The 21,514-nt window shown below is 43.1% G+C and overlaps 1 protein-coding gene across 6 annotated transcripts in view; it reads right to left on the reverse strand.

Moving 5' to 3' along the window:
- Nucleotides 1-21,514, reverse strand: part of lcorl (ligand dependent nuclear receptor corepressor-like) — a 199,342-nt gene that overhangs the window by 129,836 nt on the left and 47,992 nt on the right. For 5 of the 6 annotated variants that reach the window (XM_072496462.1, XM_072496463.1, XM_072496464.1 and 2 more), the window contains one exon: nt 11,658-11,723. In XM_072496462.1, the coding sequence (XP_072352563.1) occupies nt 11,658-11,723 (66 nt within the window). Of the gene's footprint in view, nt 1-11,657; nt 11,724-21,514 lie in introns of those variants that run through there. The other variant, XM_072496465.1, reaches the window with a different exon arrangement.

Consider the following 21,514-nt stretch of genomic DNA (forward strand, 5'->3'; position numbering starts at 1 on the left):
TGTGCCATGCTATTGGCACTGTGCCTATTGTGCAGATCACTAAAATTTGCATCATGCTTTGGTACATCAGACCTGTCACACGTCTACCATAGATTGTGACGTACAAGCTGATCTGATGAAGACAACCCCATTTCTTCAGCCCCAGGAATGTTTTTGCACAGTTATATATTGTCACCAACACCCCCACTTGTCAGCTATGACATGCTATACTCACATTAGTCAGCCTCAATTTTTCACCCTGCAAATTGATGTTTTACTCAATGAGATCCTATAATTGGGTATAAGGGATCACACAGGTGTAAAAGTGCATTTGAATTTCAGGCATACCCACTGAGAGCAGACCTCACGAGGTGAATGACAAAAATGGCAATCACTCACACTGGTGATTGACCCCATTTTAAGAGGGATTTTGAGGCTTCAAAACGGTTGATTTAGACAACGTCAATGGTACATAATTTCACAGTCCAGTGTACCACTGGATTAAACTAGTGCTTTGGAGGAAGCAGGCAGCTCGCCATGAAACTAGTTTAAAAAAACCCGACAAATTAGAAACGCAAACAATATTTGCTGACAATGACACCGCTCCAAGATAATACCTTTTAAAATGTATCCAAGTGACCATAAAGCCGTTGGTTAAAATATGCAAGATTAATCCAATGATTTAAATTTTTTAAATTTTGTTACATATACCCAATGTAAAAGGCAGAAAACGTTTACCTGTTTTACTGGTCTTCATTCCTCAAACAAGGAATTACATCTCTTCCAGCAATTTAATGGAGAATTACACATTTGATTCATGTGGCAATATGCAAATATAGGGAAAAGCAAATCACCAATGCATAATATAATCCTCAGACTATATTGGAACAAATTGCTGATTCAGGATAATGTTTTCTCAGTCTTTGTACCAAAGGCGATGTGGCACATCACCATCAATAATGATTGCCATTTCTGATGCTAGAGTTTTGGTAACAATGAAAATTAGATTATGCATCTTCAGCAATGCTTCAAACAAAATGCTTCAAATAGAATCTTAATGTCCTGCAGCACCAATTCCAAATTTCTAGTGGCAAAATCACAAAGGATACAATAAAAAATGTTTAAAAATCAAATTAATTTCCTTTCACGTCTGTGTGGCTAATTGGTGGGACATTGGTACGTAGAGGATGCATTTAATAAACAAAGACAAAATTTAATAATTTTATTTGTACCCATATGGAATGTGTAGGCAGCATGGGCCGAACTGACAATAAAATATTGCAGTAAAAGTATGAAAAAAATTAAATGGCATCCCTGCAGGATCAGTTTAGAATAACTTTTTAGCCCACAGATTATATAAAACTATTTGTATTTCGGTGGGGCATTGAATGAAATTAAACAACCAATGGCTCGTCAAAATAATTATAAAGCAGAAACCTGACACCAAGTGACCGAGATATTAGGGCAGATGATCTAGAGATAATAGGGCAGATGATCGAAGAGGGTAGGTTTTAAGGAGCATACAAAGGATTCAGAGAAGTAGGGAGGAAATTCCAAAGCTTAGGACCAAGGGAGCTCAAGGCACCATAGAGCATTAAAATCAGGAATCCTCGAGTCCAGAATTAGATTGCATGGATATCTCAGGGGTAATGAGATGAGAGAGATAGGGAGGGACATGGTCTTAGAGGTTTGAAAGCAAAGATGATCATTTTAAAATTGAAACTTTGTATAACTGGGCTCCAATGTACATCAACAAGTAGGGTGATGGCTGTACAGGACTTGTTGCAAGTACATGGACAGCAGACTTTAGGTGACCTCAGGCTTAGAGGGTAGAATGCAGGAGGCTGGACAGGAATGCATTCAACGAGCTCAGTTCACAATGGCATAGATGACAGCTTCAGCAGATGAGGGGGCAGAGTTAGACGGTATAACGGATGTGGAAACCGGCAATCTTACTGATGCTGCATTTCAGAACTAAAGCCCATCTAGGGGTGTGAAAAGGTTGGTGCAGACTCAGCCAGATAGAGGGATGGAGTCAGTAACCAGAGAAGAGAATTTATAGCTTTGACAGAAAACAATGGCTCCAAGTCTTCCAGATATTTTATGGATGTAAAAATCTGGACAAAACAGAAGATTACCGACCATACATTGAGGTCAACCTCATTAATGGGAAGGAGGAAGAAAATTCATTTTTAAGGACACTTCCTTTAAAATCAATCGATTTTGGGCAGCACGGTAGCACAAGTGGATAGCACTGTGGCTTCACAGTACCAGGATCCCAGGTTCGATTCCCCACTGGGCCACTGTCTGTGCGGAGTCAACACTTTCTCCCAGTGTCTGCATGGGTTCCTCCCACAGTCCAAAGACGTGCAGGTTAGGTGGATTGGCCATGATAAATTGCCCTTAGTGACCAAAAAGGTTAGGAAGGGTTATTGGGTTACAGGGATAGGGTGGAAGTGAGGGCTTAAGTGGGAAGATGCAGACTGGATGAATGGCCTCCTTCTGCACTGTATGTTCTATGTTCCTATTTTCTATATTCTGAAAACCGATTCTACCAAGAACACACCTGAACCAATGGACTAAAATTCTATTTATAATGCGTTACAAGCTTCAATTAAAACACCACACGCACATAGTGAAACTATTGACTATTTATTGTATCTTTGTTTATCCCAGAACTATCAACATATTTGTGTAGCTATCCTCCATTTCCTAGCCAGTTAAGTGTCAAGAAGGCGATACACGATGAAATACAAGATCTCTGTTACGAAGGCGGAGGCTGAGTTGGCAAGTGAAACTTCCTGTCCAGGAAGGAGCAGGAACATTAAGCCTCATGGTCAATTAAAAGCTCAAAGTGGTGCAGATGATCTCCATTGTGAACACCAAAGAGTAATGGGCTAATGGAATTTGGCAGAAGTTATGCTACAGTTGTACAAGGTTCTAACCGTATCTGGAGTATTGCACTCAGTTCTGTGTTTCTCATCTCAGGAAGGATGTATTATTTTAAAAAGGAATTTCTTCAATTCACTAGAATAATTTAAGGGATTAAAAGGGTGCAATGCAATAGGGAAAGGTAGCATAATATTAATGTTACTGGACAAGAAATCCAAAGTCCCCAATTTGAATTCAATTAATGAATACATCTGGAAATAAAAAGCTAGTTTCAGTATTGGTCCCCACAAAACAAGTGAAATTTCATAAAACTCATCTTGTTCACTATTGCCCTAATAGGGAAGGAAATCTTTCAATCTTACCCAGTCTGGCCTATGATTCCAGACCCACAGCAATGTTTGATTCTTAATTGTCCTCTGAAATGGCCTAGCAAGTCACTCCCTCGAATCAAACCGCTACAGACTGGGCAAAGAATAAAATTAGACAGCACCCAGCATCACCTTAAGACACCAGAAACAACAAAGGCACAGCCTGCCTAATTGGCCCTTTAACATCCTCAGCACGAATATCAAGAACTTGTGCCAGAATTGGGAAAGCTTCCCCAGACTCGTCAAGTATCCTGACAGAACCATACCTTACAACCAATATCCCAGACTTCTCCATTACCATTCTTCATGTTGGAACACCAGAAGCCAGGTGTGAAAGGCACAGGATGGACTCTGGATTTGTGGGTAGGTGGGCTTTAATGTCCATCACCAAGTGTGGCCCAGTAGCAACGCTACTGACTGGACTGGCTGGCCAAATCCAAAGGATATATCTGTTAGATTGAGCCTGTGGTAGGCGGCAAGAGAATCGCAGAGGGGAGAACCTATCTTGCATTACCTGCTGCAGATGCATCTGTCCATGAAAGTATTAGTGGAAGTGTCCACCGCACAGGCCTTGTGGAGATGAAGGCCTGTCTTCACACAGAGGATGCTGTCATCATGTTGTGCGGCACTACTACTGTGCTAAATAGAACAGACTAAGAGATCAAGCAGCTCAAAACCAAGCATCATGTTGCACTGTGGGTCATCGTTACCACCGTCATGGCCTGGCATATCCCTTACTCTGCCAATAACATTAAGCCATGGGACCAACCCTGATTCAATGAAGAGTGTAGGAGAGTATGCCAGGAGCAGCACCAGGCATACCTAACAAGGAAGTTGTCAACCTGATAAAGCTGTAACACAGGACCACACTATGCTTAATGGTGGAAATAGAGTGTAACAGACAAAGCAATCCAACAAAGGATCAGGTCAAAGCTCTACAGTCATGACTAATGGTGGAAATTGAACTGGAGGAAGATATTCCATAACATCCCGATCCTTAATGATGGGAAAGCACAGTACATCAGTGCAAAAGACAAGTTAGAAATTTCTAGCAGAAGATCCACTTTGGCCTATTCCAGAGGACACAAGCATCACAGGTTGCAGTCTTCAGCCAATTCAATTCACTCCACGTGATACCAAGCAACATGGATAGGGGGAGGCGGTGGATGTGCTGCACTAAAATTTCCAGAAGGCATTTAACACGGTGCCACATCAAAGATTACTAAACAAAATAAGAGCTCATGGTGCAACATATTAGCACAGATAGAGGATTGGTTAGTTAACAGGATGCAGAGAGAGGCCCTGTATAATTGCAGCAAGGACACCCTCACTCCTGTACTCAAATCCTCTCACTATGAAGACCAACATACCATTTGCCTTCTTTACTACCTGTTGCACCCCCATGCTTACTTTGACTGGTGTACAAGGTCTCGTTGCACATTCCTCTCTCTCAATCTATAGCCGTTCAGTTAATAATATGCATTCCTGTTTTTGCTATCAAAGTGGATTCCCTCACATTTATCCACATTACAGCATCTGCCATGCATTTGCCCACTCACTCTACTTTTCCAAATCATAGAATTTACAGTGCAGGAGGCCATTCGGCCCGTCGGGTCTGCACCGGCCCTTGGAAAGAGCACCCTACTTAAGCCAGAACTCCAACCTATCCCTGTAACCCAGTCACCCCACCTAATCTTTTTGGGGGGGGGGGGGGGTGCAATCCACCTAACCTGCACACCTTTGGACTATGGGAGGAAGACGGAGCACCCGGAGGAAACCCGAGCAGACATGGGGAGAACGTGGAGACTCTGCACAGACAGTGATCCAAGTGGGAATCGAACCTGGGACCCTGGAACTGTGAAGCAACTGTGCTAACCATTGTGCTACCATGCTGCCCAGATCACGGCATCTCTGCATTCTCCTCGCAGCTCAGCCTCCCACCTAGCTTTGTGTCATCGGCAAATTAGGAGATATTACATTTAGCTCCTTAATCTAAATCATTCATATATATTGTGAGTAGCTGGGGTCCGCGCCCTGATCCCTGCAGTGCCTCACTAGTCACTGCCTGCCATTTGTAAAAGGACCCGTTATTTCCTACTCTTTGTTTCCTATCTGCCAACCAGTTTCTATCCAGCTCCATACACTACCCCCAATCAGATGCTCTTTAATTTTACATGCTAATCTCTTATGCGAGACTTGTTGAAAGCCTTCTGAAAGTCCAAATAAACCACATCCACTGGCTCTCCTTTGTCAATTCTACTAGTTGCATCCTCAAAGAATTCCAGTAGATTTGTCAAGTATGTTTTCCCTTTCGTAAATCCACACGCTGAATCTGTCTTAAAACCCAAATATTTGGTGAAGATTTTGATCACCTGACTCTCCCAAGGGGCCTTTCCATCATTTACAAGACAAGTCAGGAGTGTGACAAAATACTTTCCACTTGCTTGGCTGAGATTAGTTTCAACAACATTCAAGCAGTTCCGACACCGTCTGGAACAAAGTAGCCGACTTGAGCAGTACCTCATCCACCACTTTAAACATTCACCCCTCCACCACTGGCACATTGTTACAGTGTGTACCATCCACAGGTTGCACTGGAGGAACTTGACATGGTTTCTTAAAAACATCTCCCAAACTCATGGCCCCTGCCATCTAGGAGCGGACAGTAAAATCCATGGAAACACCAGCGTGCTCCCCTCAAAGTCACATCTTGGAAATATGTCACTGTTCCTTCATGTCACAGAGTTAAATATCTTGGAATTCCCTACCTTCAAGACAATTAGAGACACGCAATAAATGGTGGCCTTTCCAACAACACCCATATACCGTGAATGAATAAAAACACGGCTTGGTGTTGTTCGATAAAGCTGTGAAGCACTTGGGGGTTTTTCATGTTCAAGGCACTATATAAATCTAAGCTGTTGTTTAATGCAGGGTTTTCTGATCAGACTGATTTAGGTTTCCCATCAGTACCGTACAATTAAACTTCTATAATCCCTCAATGGCTCTACAGAGTAAAGAATGCTTTCAAAAGGAACTTACTGCAGTTGCCCACATATTTTGGTTGGAAAATATTGTTAGCCTTCCAGGACTGGATATTCAACATTTGTGGCTTCCAGGAGACCACCAGATAAAAGACAGGGCCATGAGACTTGATTACGCTTTTTCACCTTTTTCGCCCAATTGGAACAGAAACTACATTGGAGTTGGAAACACTTTGTCCATTCCAACACTTGAACATCTTTTTAATCATTGGCTAACAAATCTATTTCCCAACTGCCTTCTTCAATTGCTCAGCATCCCATTCTAAACACTCTTTAAGAAGTTGAACCAAACTTTGATTCAGTATAGTTAGTTAGGTTGCAAGTCAAAATTCAAATTACCTCTGATCGTAGTACTCTTCCTAACCCTGAATAACCAGTTTAGGCAATAAATGATATGAAGTAATAGTCAAGGTGCAAGTGAAAATTCTAAAATAGATGGATGCAATGACACAATTTCATATCTTGAATCTCAAACTCTCATTCAGTTTATCTGCAGTCATGGAATACTTGGAAACAAAGGACTTTTATCAAGGTACTCAAAAGCAAACAGTTATTAGAAAACTACCCTTATTCAAAATTAAACTTTTGAGATATCGAAGAAAGTTCGAAGGAAAGTTCTGATGCCTGCCAGCTGAAGAAATTAAAAATATTTTCTAATGGACCTGAACCTCAATCGTTCAACTCGTTCTGTGCTGTCAAGACTTTGTCTGGTATCAAGTACTGGATGAAACCTCAAATTCAAAAAATTCAAAGCTATCATAGTCCCTACGCCAACTCCACTTCCCTCTCAACCACACACCGAGATGGATCCTATTTGGTCCTGAACTCATACTGCCACCAACGTACTCCCCAACTATTTATTTGTAGTGCACTAATTTTTTTGCACAGCCACAATAACTCCGATCAGGACCATTACACGTGGACACTTTTGGAACATTGACCAGTGGGATTTAGCAGCAGTCAGCCACCAATATCCTCTGGCTACATTGAAAATTAAATGAAATGAAAATCGCTTGTCACAAGTAGGCTTCAAATGAAGTTACTGTGAAAAGCCCCTAGTCGCCACATTCTGGCGCCTGTTCGGGGAGGCTGTTACGGGAATTGAGCCGTGCTGCTGGCCTGCCTTGGTCTGCTTTCAAAGCCAGCGATTTAGCCCTGTGCTAAACAGCTCCTGATTGGCTCCCTGTCCAACCATATTAAATACAAAATACTAGGCCCAGATTTTTACCGAGTCGAGTTGAATCAGGAGCCCTTTTAAAAACGGCAAGTGGGTGTCAATTCAGGGATTCCCAACACCATTCCCGGGTTGTGCAATTTTCAGGAGTGTCTTTAAAGGATGCAGGCTGCTTTCTGTCAGAGGCTCACATCCAGCACTCCCAACTGGCCAGCTCCATTGTAGGGAGAGGCATTCCCTATTACTCCACAATTCTCCAGAGTCAGACCAGGTTTTTAAGAGTCACGGTTCACGGCCTCTTCGAGGAGTTGTACACCAGTCCGCATGAGTGGACCTTTTTTTGTAAATTTTTTAATTATAAATTTAGAATAACCAATTTAGTTTTCTCCAATTAAGGGGCAATTTAGCATGGCCAATCTACCTAATCTGCACATCTTTGGGTTGTGGGGGTGAAATCCACGCACACATGGGGAGAATGTGCAAACTCCACACAGACAGTTACCCAGGGCCGGGATTCGAACCCGGGTCCTCAGCGTCCCAGTCCCAACCACTGCACCACAAGCCGCCCCTTGAGTGGACCTTTTAAAAGATATGTTCAAAAGTTCCCCTCATGCCCCCGCTCGCCGCGCCCCCCCCCCCCCGGTATCCCCTTAATGGCAACTCTGGCACTTCCAAGCCCATTGAACAATGTACACTTTCTACAACCAATGAACACCATATAAAGTGGGATGTCGCAAGAGAAAGTTCTGGGGGAAAAGAATGTAATCTACTGATCACGTTCTCCAATGAAAAACGTTTGTGGGTGGCAAGGTAATAAAGTGTCAACGATGCATGGTCTTTGTCATTTTCAAATTGTTTGTTGACATAAGTGCTTGAAGTACTTGTGGTTCTTGAAGCTTCAGAGGTCAGAGAGCCTGAGCTGTCAATCAAATGTGTCCTCTGAGAAGCAAGTGCTGTCCTTCTAATAGATGTTTGAGCTCTCAGTAAAGCCTTATTATGTACTTTTTCAACTGAACATAGCTCCACAGTAACTGGGAGAGGCAGTGGCGTAGTGATATTGTCACTGGACTAGTAATCCAGAGACCCAGAATAATACTTTGGGGATTCAGGATCGAATCCCACCAAGGCAGATGGTGAAATTGGAATTGAATAAAAATCCGGAGTGGAAAGTTTAATGATGGCCATGAAACCATTGTTGACTGTCACAAAAATCTATCTCGTTCACTAATGCCCTTTAGAGAATGAAATCTACTATTCTTACTTGGTCTAGTCTACATATAGCAATGTGGTTGATTCGCAAGGGCAATTAGGGATAGGAAATAAATGCTGGCCCAGCCAGCAACGCCCACACTGCATGTTCTGACTGCATTTCACACCCGACCTGCAGAAATGAAGATCCCTATTTGGGGGGCAGTCTCTCCAGAGGTTGGTGGGCCGAACATGGAATTTCCGACATCCCCTTCCCACCTCAAGGATGAAAATCTAGGCCCTTGTCTATAATCCTTCCGTGAACTTGTAGCATCCCATCTCTTCCAGCCCCTTTCAGATGTCCTTTTTCTCCTCATCTTGCCTCCTTTTATTTCAAGGAAGGATTCAGCTACCTCCTCTTTAGAGCTCCTTCGTAAACCTCTACAACGCTCATCTTTAAAAAAGTACAATTAAGAACCCTCCCTTGATCTCCTTAACCCAATTAGCTGGGGAAGCATGGTGGTGCAGTGGTTAGCACTGCTGCCTCAGAGGCGAGGTCCCAGGTTCGATCCCAGCTCTGAGTCACTGTCTGCGTGGAGTTTGCACATTCCCCCCATGTCTGCGTGGATTTCGCCGCCACAACCCATTGGCCATGCTAAATTGTCCCTTAATTGGAAAAAATGAATTGGGTATTCTAAATTTATTTTTTAAAAACTCAAGTTATTAGTTGACTTCATGCCTATTTCTTCAACCCTTCACATAAAAAACATAAAACAAGTAGTTGTTTTCTGATGTGGACAGATGCACCTCCATTTAGTCTCACTTTGCACTCCTGCAATTGCCATTTGTTAATGACATAGACGAGATTCAAGTCAGTCAAATCAGAAGGTATAAAATGGATTCAGTTTTGGATGTCTACCCTTCATTAACTAAAGCCACAACGTACCTTTTCTCTTTACATGTGCTGATTTGGCTGATAGGCATTTCAAGCAGTTCCTCTTATTTCAGATTTCCACTTGAGGGTGTGGCTTTAAAAAAAAAAACTGTAATGCCCAAGTCGAAGAAAACCTTTGGCTTAGTGGTAGCATTCCCACCGGAGCCAGAATGTTAAGAGTTTGGGCCCCAACCCAGACCGTTCTGGCGAATAAAGACTAGAATATAGTTGTCCTGCAAGGTTACATGCACCTGGACTGAATGACCACGGACTTGTTTTGGTCCTAGTCAGGTAGGTTAAGATTGGCACAATCAAAACATCTTCAACAATCAGTCCTAGCACTGAATAGTCGATAGATATCCAGTTGGGATATTAATGTCCTATGGGTGCAAGGGTAAAAGTCTCTTGCCGTTTTTGCAACCAATTTAGAAGACATTCCAAAACTAAAAGCTGCAATAAAACAAGAAATCTAAGAAAATTAAGTGGCTCAAGAATCTCACATGTATAAGGACCCATGCTAGGCCCAAATAATGAATTGAAAAGCCGCAAGTCCTGGGAATATCATTCATCTGTTACAACAGTAGCTAATATTGGAAAGCCACAAGTCGTGGGAATATCATTCATCTGTTACAAAAGTGGTTAAATTGGAAAGCCTCAAGTCGTGGGAATATCATTCATCTGTTACAAAAGTAGCTCGCCCTCTCTTAAGTACTAGCTACGCCAGGTAACAAAGGGTACAATCATTTGCCTGACTGGTATGCTCCAACTATCAACAGGATTTGAGGAAGCAAAATAGACAACACCAATTATTCTGCACCAGTAAAATCCTGGTGCTTGCCAACGTTCGCTAGAAAAAGTGCAGGAGACTGGGTCTTCATTTCTAACCATCTACAAGGTTTAAAGACTCAATGCCTTTCTCCACATAAACCTTGAAATACACTAGCAAATCTATCTGTACACTGCTGTGTACTGCTTGCTCAACATTGCAATTGCACGGGGAAGAATTACTTTATCAATTAATTTGAACTGAATACATCATTTTCTCAGCTGAATACTCCCCAAATCTGGTAGCAATAATGGATGGTCTCTGGTTTCAGAGCTTTATTTATGAACGATCAGCATTTCTGAAGTTTTGTTGCTCACTTCCATTAAGGGAGAGGTGACTAGACAACTGTTGCTTCTCCATTGCTTTTACAGTTGTCTCAAAGAGACCAGATACCAAACCCAGTACTTTAGGGACTGCTATGACTCAGTACCACACACTGGAGTATTCCAAATTTTAATGGGCAACATTTCTCAGCGTTTTTAGAAATTTTAAAAACTGAATTTTAAGTGAAATACACAGACGTTTTTGAATTATGAAGAGTTACATAAAATTCTTCCACACAAGTAGCAAATTAATCTATGTGCACCAGGTGTAGAATTTTGGGTAATTGTGGAAAATTGTGTTAATTTTGCAGATCATTTTGCCTTAAAATATGAATACAGCCGATAAACAAACTTCCCTATCCACACCTTTTTGAAGGTAAAATAGCAACGATGAGGGAAATCATTTTGAAAGATGTGATATTAGTTTCTAAAATTACAAAATCATTTGTGCACTTACATTATATAGCTGCCACATTATAGCAACAGGTTACAATCATAGTAAATGGATTTTCACTATGGTCCTTTTTATGGATGGTTAAAGAACAGCGAACAGAGGACAAAAAGATCAATTCAAAATAGAATCATATACTTTCCCATTTTGAACTAACTTATTAATCTAATAAGAAATATTGTTCAAGTGGAACTCAAGTGCCTAAGTTACAGACAGCTCTTCTTGGAGACGAACAAATAAAACAAGTCAATTCATTCTGAATGTATTCTCATTCAAAGGAAATAGTATTTGATGGAAAGAGGAAGCTTAGAATTTTAAATTCTTGCAATATTTTATACAGGTTTCAGTTCAATTTTTTAACTGAAACTCACATCAAAAATTCCTCAAATTTCATTTCACCATAAAAACTAATTTCACATCTTTCAATTTCACAACTAAATTTGTTCCTATGGCCATATTCAGAAAACAAACATGTTACCATCAAATAAACTGAGGTCTCTGAGTAACCTTGGTCCATAAAGCCCTTCCAAGATGCTTTCGAACCCTGTAAATAAAATGTTCATATGTTAGCTCACAAATGCAAAAATGTATCTTGACACAAGTATTGAAAGTATTTTATCACTATCACAAGGTATTTTTCTACGCATTCCACAGTCTGAATACAATGTAACATATTTCATTAAAATTATCCTACTATGCTGCCTGTGGTGCCTGTAATTAGCAAGTGAGCTGCAGGAGTGAGTTCCACGCACTCAAACAGTGGGGGGCAGTGCAGGCAGCTGATTTGTGCTCACTTATGGCAGAGTTAAGAGGTTCTGGATTCAAGTACCACTCCAGGATTTGGATCACATAATGTAGACCGACATATACTTTAAATTAAATTTAGAGTACCCAATTATTTTATTTTCCAATTAAGGGATAATTAGCGTGGCCAATCCACCTAACCTGCACATCTTTGGGTTGTGGGGGTGAAACCCATGCAGACATGGGGAGAACGTGCAAACTCCACACGGACAGTGACGCAGGGCCGGGATTCGAACCTAGGTCCTCAGCATCGCAGTCCCAGCGACATTTTAGATAAGGCACTGAAAAAATGATTATTGTGAGATCTGACACCTTTTGGATGCAACATGCGGGCATCCGCATGATTCGAAAGAACAGCAGAGGAGTTCTCTCAGTATACAGATCAACATTTACCCTTTAGCCAAGACTACCAAAAGGATTATCTAAGCATTCATCTCATTTGCCGTTTTGTGACCCTGTTGTGCATAAGTTTGATTTGCCTATTGAAGAGTACTCCAAAATAAAGTAATCCGATTGTGAATTGGGTGAATTGGACATTCTGAATTCTCAGTCAGTGTACTGAACAAGCACAGTAACTTCATTGCAGTGTTAATGTAAGCCTACTTGTGACACTAATAAAAATTATTAGAATCTCAGAATAGAATCTCCAGTGCAGGAGGCCTTTCGGCCCACTGAATCTGCGCCGACCCTCCGAGCACCCTATCTAGCCCCACCTAACCTGTACATCCATGAACACTAACGGGACAATTTTATCATGGCCAATACACCTAACCTGAACATCTTTGGACTGTGGGAGGAAACCGGAGCACCCAAATGAAACGCACACAGGCAGAGAGAACGTGCAAAGTCCGCACAGTCACCCAAGATTGGAATTGACCCCATATCCGTGGCACGGTCAGTCAACACAGCTTACCATTGTGCCACCGTGCCACCCCATGTACTTTGCTATGGTTGGAGATTATGCCTTTCATGTCTTTATACTTTGACGTGATTGGAGATCATGCTTTTCATGTCTTTATAAATAATAACTTTCTTTTAAGCATGTTCCAAAGTTCTGGAACTAACAATTCACCAACTTAATACACAGTTCAGAAATAACAGTTAATGCAGTTGAAAGTAATTTTTTTTTTTGCATTAAACAGAGATCTTTCAGTTTGATAAAGTCCGATATTATGCAAACACAAATAAATGTATATATATTAAAACATCCTTTTCAGCAAACAATGTGGGTTGCTTCAGCCAGAATAAATTGTTTAAGCACATTGTTGGTGAAAGCTTTCAGAAGACTGAAGCATTCCATAAAAGCAAATTTCTAGTTCTGCAAGAAGAGGAAGCTGAAGAGGATAATTGGTACCAAAGGAAAGATATCTTTGCCCTCCAGAATGATTCCAAGGGACTGGTAGATCAGTGGAACAGATAGGATACTTGTAGAAGGTGCTAGGAAGTGGGACGAAGATACCAAGACGTGGTGATAAAAGCCACCACAACAAGTTAGGTGAGCTAGTTGGTGGTAAGTAGAGCTAAGTGTGGAGGCTTTTGGCAAGAGGAAACCTGTTGTCATTCAGGCCAGTTTTCATTCAAAGTCAGGATTTCAAAGCTCTGGCTGAAAAGAATATCTTGGAGAGAGACAAAGATAGTTGATTAACTGGCAGAGTTCAAAATGGAAGTGACGCATGGAGCAGCTGTTGTTGCTGTTTTTAAGGAAGTCGTGAAGGAGTTTGACCACAATGATCATTGAAAGAATGCCCAGAGTCAGAATGCCAGATGCAATGTGACACTGTATTTGTCAACTGAACAAGATTCTGCAACTTCAGAAGATCTTATTCTTTAACCTTGTTCATTGCAAGAAGAGCATTGACAAAGCCACCAATAGACTCAGCATCCTGTGCCATAGAAGGGAGTTATAACACAGCTATACTCTACACTCCACATTTGGACATGTATAAATCAGGACAGTAGCTGTCCTAGTTCATAAAAGAAGAAAGGCAAGAACCAGAAGTCTGTAACCATTGCGCCAGGAACTACCATGCTCAGCAAAGCTTTAAAAGTCTTATGCACTCAACTAATTAAAACCAAATCCATAACTGCACAAGCACACCTTTCATAAACCTGGACATCACTGTGTCCACCAATGTAACTTCCTTGGAGCCTTAGTTCCATTATCAAACAATATATGCCCTAATTAGGTTGCTGTAGGCAAGGACACCTTTGATAGCCATATTGATTGATAAAATCAAATTCAATTTTCTTGGTCGATTCTAGGATTTCATTTAAACTAGTGTTCTGGTGATCACATTTTAGATCAGTGATGGGCAACCGAGGCTAGTGGGCCGTACGAATGATCCTCCTTCATTTCAGTGAGCTGCAAGATTGAAATCAGGTTTGTCCACAAACCATGACGCATGAATAAAATTAAATATATTTAACAAAACAAATATTTCATAATGAATTAACAATGAGAAAATGCTTGATCATTTATAACAAGGTTGGTATGGTGGTGCAATGGTTAGCACTACTGCCTTACGGAGCCAAGGACCCGGGTTCAATCCTGCCCCCGGGTCACTGTCTATGTGGAGCTTGCACATTCTCCCAGTGTCTGCGTGGGTCTCACCCCCACAACCCAAAAGTGTGCAGGCTAGGTGGATTGGCCACGCTAAATTTCCCCTTAATTGGGGGGAAAGAATTGGGTACGCTAAATTTTTAAAAATTATTTGCATGTTAACAGAACTATCAACTTCAAATGGTAGAAACAAAAGAAATATTTACACTTGAAATTAAATGAAAATCGCTTGTCACAAGTAAGCTTCAAATGAAGTTACTGTGAAAAGCCCCTAGTCGCCACATTCCGGCTCCTGTTCGGGGAGGCTGGTACAGGAATTGAACAGTGCTGCTGGCATGCCTTGGTCTGCTTTAAAAGCCAGCTCTTTAGCCCGGTGCTAAACCAGCCCCACTTTGGATGCAGAGGGAGTGTGCAGCTCTCACTGACAACGTTGTATGCAATCAACATGCACCTCACTTCATTTGCCCTTGCTTCACACGAGCATCACTTCAGGGAAAAAAACGATATAGGCAGAAAGCAGCCTTTGTGCAACCCTGCGCATGGACTACACTCAGAACCCAGATGGGCCGCACATGGCCCCTGGATCGCAGGCTGCCCACCAGAGTTTTAGATTGTTCCAGTAGTTTGAAAACTAACGCAAAATTTCAATAATTGATGAGGCCATTTGAGTCATAGTCATAGAATTTAGTGCTGAAGGAGGCCATTCGGCCCATCGAGCCTGCACCGCACCCTTGGAAAGAGCGCCCTACCCAAACCCACACCTCCACCCTATCCCCGTAACCCCATCTATCCTTTTTTTGGACACTAAGGGCAATTTATCATGGCCAATCCACCTAACCTGCACATCTTTGGACTGTGGGAGGAAACCGGAGCAGCCGGAGGAAACCCACGCAGACACGGGGAGAACGTGCAAACTCCGCACAGACAGTGACCCAGCCGGGAATCGAACCAGAGACCCTGGAGCTGTCAAGCAACTGTGCTAAGGTGTTGCCCTTTGGTATTGTAATTTGGTATTGTAATACCCCTAACATATGGCTAAATAAATAGCAAGCTCGAAAAAAAGCAAATATAAATGGACAGGACCACAGTCACTGTTAAATAGTATTAACAGCATTTACCATACCTGGAGATGAGCAGAGCTAGAAGAGCTGTAGGGAAGAACATCAACACTTTCATTATCTTATCTTAGTTAATGGATATATTCACAGTCTTACTCGTGTGCCTTCAGGATTTCCACGATCTATTGCTAATTTCAAGATTTTAAATATTACAATTACCTAATTTCCCCATCTACTCGCCTTGGTATCACTGGAAAGAACTATAACCTGTATTAATGCTTTAGTGACTTCTGCTGGAGACACTCGAGTAACCATATATGGCTAGGAACATCAAAAAAGATGGCACAACAGAAAACGACTCTCATCAAAGGTTGCAAATTACATCCCAGGTAACTGCGATAAAGTTAAAACACAGGGTTAGCTTACCCTGACAAGACCCAGTTCTACCTCACCATCGGCTCTCACTTCCTCCAGGTGTTGCTAAATTGCTCATTTGACTTCCAATGTGGATGAAAAATATCCTCCAATTCAATACTGGAAGATTGAAGATTTCTGATGATGCCACTAAAGGATAGCATGAAAAGCAGAAGGGAATGAACAACAGATCCTTGAGGGGACACCAGGGATAACGATGTGAGAGCAGGAAAATAAGCCATTGGAAGTGACACATTGAATATTATTAGACGAATATCATTAGATAAGCTTGGAACCAAGGGAGTGTAGTCTTCACCGCTCCCCTCCCCGGCTGGATGACAGTGAAGAAGCACTGGAGAAAGATGGTGTGGTCAACCATGAGAAAAGGTTGCAGACATGTCAAGGGAGACGAGGAGGGATAATTATCTATCACAGACAGCATGTTCACAGTCAGCAGCAAGGAGCAGATCTGGAGTAGCAGCACCGGTTGCTTCTATTTCAGCCTGGGGAAAGGTTTAGCCTCATGGGTTTGAAATAAAAACAGGGAGCTGACATACCAACAGTAAAACATATTTTATTAGTTGCTAGACTGTGATGTTTAATGTTAAAAGTCAGAATTACAAAAGACACAGAATATAGATACTGACTCCAGGCTAGAATTAAAGATAAGAATGCGTAGACCAGATGACCAATCAAGCCTGTACAATAATCACCAATAATATGCAGCATGGCACTGTTACAGAATCCCCACAATGCAGGAGGCCACCATTGGGCCCATTGAGTTTGCACCGACCCTTCGAAAGGCCACCCTACCGAGGCCCAATTCCCCCATCCTATTCATGCAACGCCACCCTGAGCGGCAATTTAGCATGGCCAATCCACCCAACCTGCACATCTTTGGGTTTTGGGAGGAAACCCACACAGACAAGGGGAGAATGTACAAACTCCACACAAACAACTACCTGAGGTCGGAATAGAATCTGGATCCCTGGCACTGTGAAGCAGCAGTGCAAGCCATTGTGTCACCATGAAATTAATGCAGCCAAAAATGCTCCAGAGGCACCATCAGATAAAAAAGATGCTGAGCCAAAAGGGTGGCTAAAGCCTTGGTCGTTTAAGGAGTGTCTTGAAAGGAGTATATGGAGACAGTGAGGTTAGAAAGAAACTGCCAGACGACAAATCTTAATTGGCTAGAGTCAGATTGCAACAATGTGAAAAAGGGAAGCATGAGGTTAGAACCATAGAGGTAAAGAGCGAGATAGGTCTGGAGGTTAGAGAGATACAGAGAGGTATTAAAGAGGACAGAATTTAATGAGGCATTTGGAACTGGGACCCCTTTGAATCCACAGCGATGATGACAACGGTATGAGCTTGCATGGCAGCAACTGGCCTTGACTGACAGCAGTCGAAAGTGTCAACTGTGGCACACTTAGCTGCAATGGAAGCAGAGACATCAGCCATCAGATACTGCAACATGTTTGCTTCAACAAGTGTGTTGATGGAGCTGCCTGTAGTCCCATACTCCAAGCTCCGTACAAAGCCCTGTGCCACAGTGGTGGACTCCATGCTCCTAAACACAGTTTCTGGCATTTAGCTCCACAGCTCTTTTCCCACAGTCCTCTCATTGTGTGCCTGGAAGACCTATACCATAGGGTAGCTAGATGACATCTCTCTCCTTTCCATCTCCTCCACTCTCCAGTGCAGCATGGGAAAACCCTTGGTGGACACAACCTCCCATGCTTATACATTGCTTGTTCTCCATGTTCAAAAATAATTATTTTAAGCATGATTTATCAAGTAATGATTTTGTGCCCCCTACGTATGCATGAAGCTGAAAGAAAACAGCACGGCTATTGTAATGATTGCTGCATGCAGCCATCCGTGAACAAACAGCATGAAGTTGGTGTACATGCACAATACCTATACCCATTTTCAAAGGCTCATTTAGCCTCCAAAAATGGCATTGAAACCATAGAGAGTTTTCACACCAAGAATGGGAAACTATAGTTATGAGGAAAATCGTGCAACATTGGGATTATTCCCACTGAAGCAGAGAGATGATTTAAAATAATGTTTTTAAAATCATGATGGGTTTTGAAAGAGAGACAACAGGAAAAAGATTTTCTTCAATCGGCATCAGTGAAGAGAAATCAACCATTTAAAACAATCACCAAGAATGAGGAGATTTAAGAAAAATCTATTGAACATGGAATTGGCAGCTACAGGGAGGTGGACACTGCACAGACTATCTGCTTCTTTTAAGGGTAAACTGAGGCAGAGAAAGATTTTTTTAAATCAATTAATTATTGGAAGGTGGGTATTGCTGGCATTTCTGTCCTGCCTTACAAGTTAAGATTGCAATGGGCCTTGCTTTTAATGACTCTCCCATCGTCACTTTTAGATACTGATAGGGCTCCAAAGCAGATCTGCCTACAAAACAGCTGCTCCTGTATGTCCTTGTTTAGACAGAAGGAAGACTCCTTCACATTCCTTTTGTTTTAAAATTGAGAAAATGGTTTACAATTTGAACTCCAATCATGACAAATTAAGCCAAGTTGCAGCCATTTACCTCTGCTTTCTTCATATGGCAAAGTGAGTAATGCAGGTAGGACCTGAAAACACTAAAACCACAAATTCAAAGATTCACAAATCCCAACATTACTATTTACACTACCCAAATTTTGAGACACAAACTTTGTTGGTTATTTGCACATACAGATTATTCATCTTATTGTAGGATCTTGCTTTGCATAAAGCAGCGGCAGCAAATGTCTATCTGATAGTTAGCTTTGAACTAAGTGACTAACGAGCTGAAAATTTTTGGAATACCCTGAGAAGTAAAAGGACGTAGAAATACAAATATTTTCTTCCTGCTGACCATATGCTTAGCACCAAAGTAGGCAACTGGGATATAAAATCAACAATGTAGTAAATCAATTAAATATTTATATTTATGTCTGGAACAACCCAATATTGTTCATTTCCAACATGATGACATACATACCCGACGAATAAAAACACCGTTTTATGAAATGCAGCTTTTATAGCTACTGCTGAATAAATTGCTTCAATGATGTTCTGCCATAAAAGAAACAAATCTTTCACGTTGTAGAGATCTTCCTCACTACAATATTGTTTTATGCTTAATTTCAAGCAGCGATATACCACTATGAAAGCCAAGAGTGACAAATCACTTAAACCACAAAATAAACTGGAGGCATCATTCCAATCTAAATCTACTCCCTCTCATATTTGTTTTGCCTTGGTTTCTGATCATAACATACTCAAAGAACCGGTCTAATCATCGAGCTGCCAAAGCTCATTCTCATTTTGATTGCACTCAGAAATATATGGCGAGAATGAACTTTATGAATGCAGGAATGCACTTCCGGTTGCGGCGGGGATGAGCTAGCCGCACGTTTCGGCGGCTCCAGCTCCGACGGATCTTCGGGCTCTTTTAAGAGCCCCAACGGGGACTTTGCCAGCCGAAAAACCCGGTGTGAGGTGCGTGGGAAGGGAGTCCCCCCCGAACGACGGAGGGAAAAACCGGCGGCGGCTGCAGCCCGAAGAATCTTCAACCACAAGGTCAGAGGGAGTGGAGAACAAAATGGCGGTGGAGAAATCGCAGGCGACATGGGGGCCTGAGCAGGATGAAGTAGTGAGACGGTGCGTGGATCTGCTGAAGGAGGAGGTACTGACCCCGATGTTACAGGCAATTGAGGGGCTTAAGGAGACTTTAAAGACCCAGGAGACTGAGCTTCGCGTGGTGGAGCAGAAGGTGTCAGGTATTGAGGACGAGATCCTGCGCCTGGCGGTTAAGACTCAGACGCACGAGGCACTTCATAAAAAGTGTGCTGACAGGATTGAGGCCCTTGAAAATGGAGCACGAAGGAAGAACCTTAGGATACTAGGTCTCCCGGAGGGTGTGGAAGGAGTGGACTGTGGAGCGTACGCAAGTAAGATGCTGAGCTCACTGATGGGTGCCGAGGCCCCTGCGGGCCCCATGGAGGTGGAGTGGGCAAATCGGATCCCGGCGAGAAGACCAAAAGCGGGAGAACCACTGAGGGCGATAATCGTGCGATTCTACCGCCTTAAGGACAGAGAAGAGGTCCTGAGATGGGCTAAAAAGGTGCGGAGTAGCAGATGGGAGAATGCTGTGGTAAGGATATACCAGGATTGGAGTGCGGAGGTGGCGAGAAGGAGGGCGAGCTTCAACCGAGCCAAAGAGGTTTTGCACAAAAGGAAGGTGAAGTTTGGGATGCTGAAGCCGGCAAGACTATGGGTCACGCATCAGGACAGACACTATTATTTCGAGACAGCAGAGGAAGCATGGTCCTTCATCAATGAAGAGAAACTGGACCTGAACTGAGGGACTGATGCTGCAGGGAGCTGTTATTGTTGTTATTGTTATTGATAATGTGATGGTGAAAGTTAATCGAGAAGTAAACAGGGAAGGGGGGGGGGGGGGAACACTGGGGAAATGTGGGCGCCGGTGAGGGGGGAAAGGCGGGACATAGTCGGAGAATGGGGAAGGAGAGGGGGAGGGGAAAGGGAGCTGCGCCATAAGAGGCGGGTCAGGTAAAGGGATGTTCCCGCGCCAGAAAGAATAAGGCAGGAAAACAGGCGCAAGGGAGTTCCCTCACACCGGGGGGGTCGAGGAGCGAGCAGGAGTAGCAGGGGTCAGTTGAAGTCAGCTGACTTACGGAAGTGATATGGGGGGAGCAATCAAGCCAGATAGGGATCTAGCGGGGGGGGGGGGGGGGGGGGGGGGGGGGGGGGGGTGGACGACAACTGGGTTGCTGCTGCGGAAATCCAAAAGGAAATGGCTAAAGAGTGGGTGGTCGGGGGCGGAGTGCGACGCTGGGGGAGCGAGCGGGAGCGCGGAGGCGGGATATGGGACTGGCCTAGAGAAGGTAATGGCTAGTCGACACGGGAGGGGGGCAGGTAGCCCCCCAGTGAGGCTGATCACGTGGAACGTGAGAGGCCTGAATGGACCGATAAAAAGGGCCCGAGCGCTCGCGCATTTGAAAGGACTAAGGGCAGACGTGGTTATGCTCCATGAGACGCACCTAAAGGTGGCGGACCAAGTTAGGCTAAGGAAAGGATGGGTGGGACAGGTGTTCCACTCAGGACTGGACGCAAAGAACAGAGGGGTGGCCATTTTGGTGGGGAAACGGGTAGCATTCGAAGCAAAGAACATTGTAGCAGATAGTGGAGGTAGATATGTAATGGTGAGTGGTAGGCTGGAGGGAATGGAGGTCGTGTTGGTTAATGTGTATGCCCCAAATTGGGATGATGCGGGGTTCATGAGACGGATGCTGGGGCGTATTCCGGACCTGGAGGCAGGAAATTTGATTTTAGGAGGGGACTTCAATACGGTGCTGGACCCGGGGCTAGATAGATCCAGCTCAAGGACCGGAAGAAGGCCGGCAGCGGCCAAGGTACTTAAGGGGTTTATGGACCAAATGGGGGGAGTGGATCCATGGCGATTTCTTAGAC

This window comes from Scyliorhinus torazame, chromosome 3 (genome assembly GCF_047496885.1).
Source record: "Scyliorhinus torazame isolate Kashiwa2021f chromosome 3, sScyTor2.1, whole genome shotgun sequence".
In the NCBI taxonomy this organism is placed as follows: domain Eukaryota; kingdom Metazoa; phylum Chordata; class Chondrichthyes; order Carcharhiniformes; family Scyliorhinidae; genus Scyliorhinus; species Scyliorhinus torazame.